Source organism: Budorcas taxicolor, chromosome 1 (genome assembly GCF_023091745.1).
Source record: "Budorcas taxicolor isolate Tak-1 chromosome 1, Takin1.1, whole genome shotgun sequence".
Taxonomy (NCBI): domain Eukaryota; kingdom Metazoa; phylum Chordata; class Mammalia; order Artiodactyla; family Bovidae; genus Budorcas; species Budorcas taxicolor.
This window is the reverse complement of record NC_068910.1, coordinates 135,830,292-135,842,397: the sequence shown is the minus strand read 5'-3', so window position 1 is coordinate 135,842,397 and position 12,106 is coordinate 135,830,292. Positions and strand designations below refer to the sequence as shown.

The 12,106-nt window shown below is 36.5% G+C and overlaps 1 protein-coding gene across 1 annotated transcript in view; it reads right to left on the bottom strand.

Annotated features, from left to right (window-relative positions):
- Positions 1-1,945: 1,945 nt before the first annotated feature.
- Positions 1,946-12,106, bottom strand: part of PAK2 (p21 (RAC1) activated kinase 2) — a 79,510-nt gene continuing 69,349 nt past the window's right edge. Inside the window, exons 14-15 of the mRNA XM_052649862.1 lie at positions 4,863-5,000; positions 1,946-4,403 (exon numbers count right to left, since the gene is read on the bottom strand). Coding sequence (XP_052505822.1) covers positions 4,317-4,403; positions 4,863-5,000 — 225 coding nt within the window. The 3' untranslated portion in view covers positions 1,946-4,316. The remainder of the gene's footprint in view (positions 4,404-4,862; positions 5,001-12,106) is intronic.

The window sequence follows — 12,106 nt, the reverse complement described above, 5'->3', positions numbered from 1 at the left end:
CCTACAAATAGTGCCTTTCAATCAAATCAATCGCCCAGGCATTTTTAAACTTTTCCTAGACAAATGTTTTGAGCATTTGCCATAGTTAAAGAAATACAGATGTCAGAATAGCACTAAGCAGTTTTATAGTGTAACAAATATATTTTAAGCAGTCATTGCCTACATCCTCATACTTTTTTACATACAATTTTGTTTTTTCATCCTGAACTCTATAATGCATCTGTTCTCCATGTTAAGATATCCAACATTCAAATTTAATGTGTATAACAAAATGATGCCTTAGAACACTGCACGTTTCATTTTGAATAAATTTATTCTGAACCTGATTTAGAAGAGGGAAGGCTCATGCTTATTACTCAATGATTTCTGAAAATCTTTCTAATTTGGAGCTCTGTAATACATTCATAGTGCCATGACACGTTTAAAAAATAGTCATCCTTAAAAATACTAGAATGTTCTTTGAAAACCTATTACATATATTCTTTTAAGCTACTCTGATCTAAAGAAAGAATTAAAGTTTATGAAAAGGGAAAATGAACATTAAAAAGTTTATTTCTAGCCCTGAAAGAACAAAATTATTGAACAAGGTCATCAAATACAGCAGTTAATGTCAATGTAACAATTAAATAATTGAATGGGATTAAATTAAAAATAAGTCAATATAAAATTTGAAGACAAAACAGAAAACAAGTTACTTTCACTTAATTCCATTTCTAGCTACAAAAAAACAAAAAAAACCCCACAAGACATTCCTACCAAAGATGTTCAGTTTCAAAGTTAATTCTGCTTAACACAGAATGAAAGTATGCTTGACAAAATTATCATACATTTTTTCTCTCCATTTGGCAACATTCTAGAATTGTGAGAAAGACTTCAGTTCTCTCAAGGCCAGGCCGGTGCTCAGTTCTCCTTTGTAATCCTCACAATATTTACCACGGTGTCTTTGTCAGTGTGGTCAATAAATGTGTTAGTGAGAAATAAAATCCATGTGTGTATTTTCTTTTTCCCTTTCCTACACATACTCATACACCTGTGGGGAAAAACTGATTTTAACTGTTTCTCTATTGTGGGAGCAACTGAGACACGGAAGACAATCTGCCTTTTATATTACTATGAATTTCACTATAAAAAACCTCACAGAAGTTTAACCAGGACTTCAGCTATACTCTATAATGATTTTAGACATTTCACTTGATATGAATCTCAGTATGTTTTAAAATTTTTAAACTAAAAAAACTAATGCAAAATTTTTAAGCACCCATTTTGTTCTAATTAGAGTTACTGCCTGATCAGATCTAGAATTACTCCAAACTAGAATACAGTATATATAAACAAATATGCATTTATGTGAGCCCTACAAAGAAATACTCATAGGTAGTTTCAAATTGCTCATTAAAGGCACAGGGTCATTTAGGACTGTGGTAACTAGATACATCTTAAGCAGCTTAGTATTTATATATTGAGGGAAAGAGAATTTATGTTACGTGCCAGGCACTCAACACATAAAGACAGAGTTGTGTTAGCCTTCGTTTCTGATGCCAGCACAATCACTCTACTTGTTTTTTACTATTCTAGGTAGGATAAAATGTTCAATATTTTCATGGTTTCCCAGATTTGACTGTCCCTAAAAGCAGCAAAAGGAACAGGAGGAAAAGGAAACTTTTAGACTGCCAGAGAGTCTGAAATATAATAAATACTATGGTAATATTGTCTTAACAACAAAAGAAGACTACTAAGGTAATTTTTAGATTTAAATGAGAATTTTCATTCTAAAGTAATGACAAAAAGGGTAAATACAAAAGGCAGTTATTAAGAAAAAACCGTGAATCTTGATTCAGATATAATTTTTCTTGCAACAAGATGTGAACATTTTAATTTAAAATTAATAAATCACAATTCTGTATTGCTTTTAAGATTAAGATTATTCAAAAATGACACAGTTCAGAATTAACCAAAGTATATTTCTATTACAAGTTAGTTTATCCGAGTAAGTAAAGAATAAACCACAGTGTAGCTCCCTTAACCTAGGAATCAGGTTTTAATGACAAAGTCCGTTGCCAGCAATGGACATGCAGGTAACCATTAGAGAAGTTGTAAATACAAACCCAAACTGCTTTTATAAACTGAAGAGATCTTTGTTGAGTCACAGGCAAAAAAACGGGGCACTGTCACTGCATCCAATTAACATGGTCTTTATGACTGATGTATAGAAGTGCCTTCCAGAGGGGTCACGAGGATCACAGTTTGTGTCATTTAGTTGCTTTTCTATTTCACTGGTAGCATCTTCTTTATTATAATCCATCCAGACAACTATTTACAAAGAATGTCCAAATCTGGAACTCAAGAGACACTGTAGCTTTCCACCAGATAAACCAGCTCTTTCTGTAATTTAGTAATAGCTATAGAAGGCCAATATAATCCAGAGAAAAATAAAATCAACAATCAAACTGACAACAGAGACCATTAAGTGCTTTAGATACAAATTCCATGAATTATTTTACTTGTTTTTGTGTAACCTTCCAACATTACATTACCAATTAAAGAAAGAAAAAAAACAACCACCACCAGCCATTTCTATCCTTATACCTACCTATATCTTAACAGAACTACGGTGGGAATGACAGGAAATAAAACTCTATCAGTTCTCCTAATGCACTTCAAAACATCAAAATTATTTTTATTCACAATTCGTACTATTGCAGGATGGCAAGTAGGTGTGAAGTCAATTATGAGTGAATGGTGGGAATAAAGAGCCAGAAACAAACCACAGATTTTTCTTTCACGTGGCTCTCGCCATGTCAGAAGGGAAATGCTGCCTTCAAAAGCCACACAACTGAAATGGCCAGCGAGGGCGAGGACAGGAGAGGGAGGGAGGTGATGGGCGCTCTAACAATTAGTGCTGCAGGCCACAGACCTTTCTAATCTTTAAAATAAAAACAGCGTTGCTATTAACAAGCACATGTCACTATCCCTTCTTTCTCTAGTTCTTTACATGAATATTATTTACTTATTTGAAAAAAATCAAAAGTAACTCAACATCTCAAATGACCCATGAATTTACCAAGAAGTACTTTGTCACTTAAGTTCTCCCAGACAGTAGAATGCTGATAATGGGTTGGGAACAATGTTTATCACAAATCTCTACAGTTTACTGGTCAGAAGCTGCATCTCTAAGTAACTAACATTTCTCTTCCATGAATATAATCTTATCTAACTATTTTAGAGCTCACCAAGGTTCAAGTCTCTCACTTTGTCTCTGTTAACTCCAAATATTTTTCACCTTTAAATGGAAAAAAATAGTGAAGTTTTAAAATTTAAAATTCAATGGTTATTATATTATTTGCCTAGGGAAGGGAGAGGGAGGAGGAGGGTGAGAGAGGGTTAATTAAAAAAACAAACAAACTAGCTAAACTTACAACATATACAGAAACTTATTTCCAAAATGAAGGGGGAAAAAAGAGGGAAGAGGAAAGTAGTGGCTCAAAGTCCTAAAGCAAAGTCTGAGAACACAGGAAGGGGGGAAAAAAAAAAAAAACCCTCTAAGAATGTATAGTGAATGGGATTCTTTTTTTTGTTTCAATGATTTAGTTATAAATATAGATTATTAGTCTTCTCTCTATACATGTAACAAATGCCAAACAACTCACTACCATGAAATTTCTAAAACTGACTCTTTCACATTTGCTAAAAACAGGTAAAAATCACATACTTTTCTTCCCTTCAGCTCAAATTCTAAACTGAAATATTACATGTAACAATAGCTGGTTCTAACTTCTATACAAAGCTAAACCATACTGAGTTCCTTTGCCAATATAAGGAACTACATAATTTCCATCACACTTGCCTCCAATTTAGGCATAAGAAACACTTCTCAAAGCAATTCAAAAGGAGAAAGTCAAGGAAAAAGAAAGCTATGAAGAAGAGAGAAAAGAAGACTAGGAGATAAAACAAATACTCTGAAAAACTCAAATCTGCCATTCAAGTATTGAAAACACCCCAAAAGGGACAATGAATGGGATCTATTATAATGATATCAGAAAAATAAAATGCAAATCTCAAGCATGATAAATGGCCCTGACGGGCTTTCTGCACAAAGACGTAAGGCTAGTGATTCAGTCCACAATTCCTTTTGGACCCTAAAGTTGTCATTCTGTTTTGCAATTTTTTCTTGGTTGTCTTCAGGAAGTAGTAGTTTATTTTTTTTTCTCCAGGTTATGCAGACCATTTCTTTAAACCCCCAAAGAATAATACTTTTCATATATTAAAAGACTTCTTTTAGAAAATGGAAAAAAGAATATGAGGCCACGGCAATGATGTTAACGGTTACTCTTCATTGCTTCTTTAGCTGCCATAATCAGTGGTGTCAAGCTGGATAATGGCTTGGCCAGTTTCAGGAAGGGATGCTGCCAGGAAGAGCAGGAAAAAATAAATGTGTAAATGTCACAAGTTTAGAAACCAAATATTTTTTTTCTAGTAAGCCCTAAAGACTACTTTATAGATCATAATTCACTTAACAAATATTTCAACACCTACATAAAAATCAACAAAATCAATATATCACTTTTATGGTTGAAAGTGTGTTCTTTTTAGTTCTTCCAGTACTACAAAAACTCAGTTAAATGATTCAGATACCCATGACTGCAATGAACTGGTGTGAGAACTGGTAATATGTAAAAACTCGTATTCTTATTCCAATGTTATGGATATTTTATTCCCAGCAGATAAAATCCAAAAATGCAGCAGCTGCCATGCTGCTGGTGATGAAAGAACAGTGAAATATACTTCTTAACCCTATGAAAACTTTCTGCTGGCTATTCAAATAAGTCAACTTTCCCCCCAAATAGTATTCTTTCCAAACTCACCTGTAACAATTCTCTGGCTGAACCCCTTTTCTCCACATCCATCTCCAAACATCGATTTAAGAAATCCCGAAATATTGGGGAAAGCTTCTCTGGATTCTGAAGTTCTGGGGTTCCATTAGTTGCTATCAGGTACAAGGCCTAAAAACACAAGAATAATTTTGACAAACTTGAGACAGTTCAACAAAGTGAGAGAGTACTTTAAAAGTTACTTAAAGACAACGGCATATACACTACCCACTTTGGTTAAATATTTTAAACTTTATCTTTAGATGTTATATTTCCCTGACTTCATTTTCAAAATTATCTTCACCCTTTTCTTTTTTTGGATTACAAATACACACTGGCAAAAAAAAAACTACTATAATACATAAGGGTATAAAGAAAAATGACCACAATTTCACAATTAACAAATAGTATCTCATTTATCTTTAAGATTTTTTTCCCCAAGTTATACAACATTTTAAAACAATGAGATTTGTTGAAATCTTTTCTAAAAAATTTTAAACTAGCTACATCTAAATAACTACAGATAAACAAATGGAACACATAGGATTTTTAAGGCAGTGAAAATACTCTTTAAGATACTTTAATAAAGGACACACTATTCAGTATACATTTGTTCAAATCCACAGGATATATGAATGACATCAAGAGTGAACCCTAATATAAATTATGGAATCCGTAAGATAATGATGTGTGAATTTTAGGCCATTCTGTCAGGTCTGTAGTGCTATCTTATTTTTGTTTTAATTCTTTGAAAGTGAAAGTAAAGTCACTCAGTTGTGTCCGACTCTTTGTGACCCCACGGACTGTAGCCTACCACACTTCTCTGTCCATGGGATTTTCCAGGCAAGAGTACTGGAGTGGGTTGCCATTTCCTTCCCCAGAGGATCTTCCAAACCCAGGGATGGAACCTGGGTCTCCTACATTGTAGGCAGACACTTTACCATCTGAGCCACCAGGGAAGTCACATTTAATTCATTAGCAACTCACTAATGATATGATGTTGAACATCTTTTTATGTGCCTTGTTTGCCACCCGTGGATCTTCTTTGATGAGCTGTCTGTTCAAATCTTTCACTATTTTTACATTAGGATGTTTTCCTTGTTGAATTCTAAGAGTTGTTTGTACATTTTGGATAACACTCTTTTTATCAGATATGCATTTTAGAAATATTAGGAAATATTTTCAGTATTTGTGACTGGTCATTTCATTCTCTTAATAATGTCTTTCTCAGAGAAGATTATTCCAATTTTAATGAAGTCCAATTTATTATTTCATGGATCATACTTTGGATAAAGTATCAACTCAAGGTCACCTAGATATTCTACTTAATTATTTAAAGATTCTGCTGTATTACCAAAATGCCATCAAAAAAAGGGTAGCAGTTGACACAAATCATCCATATATGAGTGCGTTCATTTCCTTGTTACCTAAGTTCACTTCTCTTTACATGACATTTCCTTCCAAATTTTCATTTAAAAATTTCATCCTAAGAAATAATCTCTGAGCTAGCAGTTATTTTCAAGTTAAGATCATAACACTGTTATGAGCCTCTACACTTTCATCAAAAAGGATTAAGAGGGAAGCCCATACCTATGGTTGATTCATGTTGCTGTTTGACAGAAAACAATGAAATTCTGAAAAGCAATTATCCTTCAATTAAAAGAATAAATAAATTGAAAAAAAAAAAAAAAGCAGTCGCATTAGGTACGTCTCCCCTCCAAATACTTAGTAACCTTTTCTCCATTTTAGGATAAATCCTATTACACCCCTTATCTTCATTCATATTAGTGATTATAAGCAGCCCAGGTCTCCCAGTCATTCCTCAGTTTCTCCATTCTAATACCCATTTGGTTCAGTATATTCCCCTTTCTGGGTCAAATTTTTTCATACAGTTCTCCCTGTCCCCCCGCCACAACCCCAGATACTTTTCTTATTGAGGCCTGGCTCTTCCAGGAGGACTGGGCCTCACCCACAGTGCTCTCCACACCTCTGTACTTACACATCTGAGCCTGGAGACCAGTGTTCCTTTGGCTACTCACTGCCTCTTTGAGCTCTTTCCCTCCTACTCTGTAATTTCAAACTCATATCTACTTTTCCTTGTTTTAAACATCTCCCAAACACTGTTACACTGTTATTATCTCTAACATGACTAATATTCATGGCAATTTCAGTATACAAAGATGCTTGTTACGGTTCCCTGATGTCTTCTTTGATGTTCTTGTCTGTTCGCCTGCCTCAGCCACACACATCCCATGGTCACATGCTATGCCATCAGTACCAGTAACTGCAACTATTAAATCTCGACTGTACTCTACCTCCTAGCTTTCTCACTCCTAGTTCCCCAATGCCAGCAATTCTTTGACTCCAAAGGACTTAAATTCCCATTGATTTTCCAGTGTCTGTCATCCCTTTCACACGATCACTTCTTTGGCCTTCTCATACTTCATAGTATTCACTTGGCTAAACATGGTTAAAATTCTGCCTACATCTTGCCTATACCTATGCAGCTAAGTATGGGGGAGGAAAAAGATATACCCCCGCTACTAGCATCACTAACCTCACAGGGGGCCTTAGGGCTTCCAGCATTCACACTAGATATCCCTGTCTCACTCACTCTCCCACTCTGCTGTCTCTGTTCCAAGGCACCATACATTACATTCAGTTGTCATGTGTCCTAAGGCTCCTCCTGGCTACAGCAATGCCTCAGACTTTCTTTTTTGACAACATTGATAGTTTGGAGGAGTACTGGTCAGGTTTTATATTGTATGATGCCTCTCTACTGGAATTTTTCTTTATCTTTTTCTCTCAGGATTAGACTGAGATCAAAGTTAAAGAGTGCCAGGGCTTCCCTGGTGGCTCAGTGGTAAAGAATCCGCCTGCCAATGCAAGAGACACAGGTTCAATCCCTGTGTCTGGGACAGTCCGGGAATATCCCTGGATAGTCTGGGAATATCCTGCCTGCCGCTGAGCAACTAAGCCCATGTGCCACAGCTACTGAGCCTGTACTTTAGAGCCTGGGAGCAGCAACTCTTGAAGCCTGCGCACCCTAGAGCCTGTGCTCCGCAACAAGAGAAGCCACCGCAATGAGAAGCCCACTCTCCACAACTAGAGAGCAGCCCCTGTTCACTCCAACTAGAGAAAAGCTTGGGCAGCAAGCAGCGAAGACCCAGCACAGAAAAAAAAAAAAAAAAAATCAATAAACTAATTTTAAAAAAGAGTGCCACTTGCATGACATCATATCAAAGGTGTATACTATCAGCATGATTTACCACTGATGATACGGAGTTAATCTAATTAAGCCTGGTTTAGGTAAAGTTTGTTAGGTTTCTCCACTGGAACGTTATTCCTTTCTCCCCCTTTTCAGACTGTGCTCCTTGGAAGGAAATTCTCTGTTTGCAGCCTACACTTAAGGAAAGGGGAGTTAGGCTCCCTCTCCTTTGAGGTGGAATATCTACATACTTTATTTGGAATTCTTCTGAATGGGAGATTTGTCTCTTCTGCCATATTTAATCACTTCTGTCGTTTTACATACACACAGGCTCTTTCCTCCTGTCCCTGTTATATTTACACAGTTTTATTTTTTTAAGATACTTCGATGAGAAAAATATTGTACATATCGTACAGTTACTACTTCTCATGCTCTTCATTTCTTTGTGCGGAGCCACATTATCTTCTTCTTTCTGCTTAAAAGACTTCCTTTAATATTTCTTGTAGTATAGATCCACTGGTGATAAATTCTTTCAAACCTCTGTATGTCTGAGAAAACCTTTATTTTACCTTAGTTTTTACAAGATTATTGGCTGTAGATTTCTTGGTTGACTGGGTTTTTTGTTTTAAAACTTTGTAACTTATATCAAACACATATGAGAACACCTAAAGTTGTCTCACAGCGCACTGATACTGTTTCATTTTTTAAGAAATTCATTTCAGTCCTTATTTTTCATATTAAGTTTATTATTATATCTATGATCATTAAATCACTAATCTACATTATATTATCTGCCATGAATACAATCTCAAACTCTCTAGTTACTACCTAAAAGTCAGATTTGAATTAAAAAAAACTTTCAAATGTCTTACTTAACTCTTTTAACATCTGGAATGCAACTATTAAAATTATTTTAATGACCTTGTACATGAATTATTTTATCTGTGTCAGTTCTGGGATGGTTTCAATAGACTGGTTTCCCCCCTCATTATGGGTTGTATTTTTCTGCTTTTTAAAACTGCATGGTATACTGTGACTTGATTATTTCGGTGCTTACTGCTTTTGAACTGTGCTGCTGGAGAAGACTCTTGAGAGTCCCCTGGACAGCAAGGAGATCAAACCAGTCAATCCTAAAGGAAATCAACCCTGAATATTCACTGGAAGGCCTGATGCTGAAGCTGAAACTCCAATATTTTGGCTACCTGATGTGAAGAGCCAATTCATTAAAAAGACCTTGATGCTAGAAAAGATTGAGGGCAGGAGAAGGGGATGACAGAGGACGAGATGGTTGGATGGTATCACTGACTCAATGGACATGAATTTGAGCAAATTCCAGGAGATGGTGAAGTACAGGGAAGTCTGATATGCTGCAGTCCATGGGGCTGCAAAGAGTTGGACATGACTGAGTGACTGAATAACATCCAATTAACTTATAAATATAGATGTAGTACTTCCAAAAAAAGCTGACAAGTTGAATATATCCTAAAAAACTAGGATCAATGCTTAACCATGCAGCGCCTCAGGAGGCAAGCCATATCTATTCTATTGTCTGTCTATGCCCATTAGACCCGGTGACCTGATCTCAGAGCTTTAAAAAATTCTACAGCTAACAATTTTATAGTTCTATCCTGGATCCCAGACTTCCACATTCAACAGCCTATTCAGTATATCCACATGGACACTTGGATATCTTAATAGGTACCTCAAACCTAACATGTCCAAAACAAGCTAAAAATGTTACTTCCTGATCTGGCACTGGCCACCTCCTCTTCTCTTCTCTACCTGCAGTCGTCTTCATTTCAGCCAAGGAGAACCTCAGTTTCATCACTCCAACTGCTTAGGCCAAACTCCTAGGGGCATCTCTCCCTCTCTGTCATGTAGGCTCTCCTTTCAAAATACATTCAGAACCCAACTACTTTTTCCAGCCTCCCCTAACACCATTCAGGTCTCAGCTATCATCATTTCTTGCCTGGATCACTGCATCAGCCTCCTAACTGGTCTTCCTGCTTCTGCCTTTGCCTCTCTTGAGAATCTCTTCTCAACAAAGTAATCCCATCAAAATCTAAGAGTGATCCTGTTAAAACAGAAGGAAGCTCACTTTCACCTCTATTCAATACTCTCCAACAGTCTCCTCGTCTTACTTGTGCAGAAGCCAAATTCTTACAAAGGCCTATGGTACCACAGTTGGTTTCATGTCTTAACTGATCCCCCTTTTTTCTCCTGCTGTGTACTCAACTGCAGGCTAGCTATGCTGGAATCCTTAAGGATCTTTGAATACATAAGAAATGCTCCTGCTTAGGGTCTTTACACATGATGGAAATGTTCTCCCCTTAAGTAACTGAGTATCACTCTCTTATTTCCTTTGTTCAAATGTTACCTCAGTGAAGCCTCCCTAACCACTCTTTGGATACTGGACACTTGACTCTCTGCCCACCGGCCCCAGTACTTAAGGGTCCCTCATTTAACATATTACATATTATTTCTGTTTTAAAAATTGTCTTTCTCCTCCTTCTATAGTGGCAGAAATTCTTGTTGGTTCTTTAAGACTGTACCTTGCATAGCACCTTATTGATCTAAGTGTCTTGAGCAAGTACTCAAATCAGTGTTTGCCCAACATATGAATGAACCAGTTTGGCAGTTTTAAAAACTGTTCTGCAGCGTTTTAAAATTACTCACTTCTATATAAGTACTTTAATTGCTCAGTTGAACTGGAATCTCTGCAAGAGGATGAAAAGCAATAGGAAAATGAGCATCAAAATCCAACACAATCCCGACAGAGCACCTTCTGCATATACCCATTATACTGGCCTCTGTAGCTCATTTTACAGCATGTCCAACTTATTTGGAGAAAAAATTTTTATATTTCTGGCAGTAAGTCTGTAGTCATATATGGCAATTTAAAACTTTAAAATAATTACTTCACTGAGATGTAATTCACATCACCCTTTTAAAATGTACAATTTAAGGTCTTTAGTATATTTGAAAGACTATGCAGCTATCACTAATGTCTAACTGCAGTATATTTTTATCCTTCCAAAAAGAACACTCACATGTATTACATTTCCTCCTCTCTTCAGTCGCTGTAAACCACTAATCTCTTGTCTCTATGGCTGTGCCTGTTCCAGAGCCTTCATGGTCAGCTGATCCTCATTATTTGAGGATTCCATATAGGTGAATTTACCTGTTCACTATAATTAATCTGTAACCTCCAAATCAATACGCTCAGTGCTTCTGTGGTCATCTATAAAAATCTGCAGAGAGGTGAAAAGCAGCATACTATTCAGCATTCCTAAGGGCAAGAAGGCTATGATATGCCTTATGGAGAAAATGTACTGGTTTGATAAGCCAAATTCAAGCATGAGTTACAGTGGCTCTAAGTCCAACATGACTGAATCATCAATATATATTAAATAAAGTGTATTTAAACAGAAATAGATATAAAGCAAGGTGAGGTACTGATCAGTTAACAAAAATGTGACTTCCTCTAGAAGCAATGGTTCAGTATTTGTTAATTCAGTGTTTGCTGTGTTATAGAACCTAACTACCCTACCACAAATGAGGAATCAATCAACTGTAAAGGGAATCCGACAATATGTAATTTTTTATGCCTGACTTCTTTCACTTATCATAATGCCTTCAAGGTTCAATGCTGCATGTATCTGTACATCTTTCCCTTTATTAAGGCTAAATAACATTCCACTGTATGGATATACTGCTGCTGCTAAGTCGCTTCAGTCGTGTCTGACTCTGTGTGACCCCATAGACGGCGGCCCACCAGGCTCCCCCATCCCAGGGATTCTCTAGGCAAGAATACTGGAGTGGGTTGCCCTTTCCTTCTCCAAAGCATGAAAGTGAAAAGTCAAAGTGAAGTCGCTCAGTCGTGTCCAACTCAGCGACCCCATGGACTGCAGCCTACCAGGCTCCTCCAACCATGGGATTTTCCAACCCAAATGTCTGTCACCTGATGAGTGAATAAACAAAAGTAGTATATATATATGCTGGAATCCTTAAGGATTCTAGTATATATATA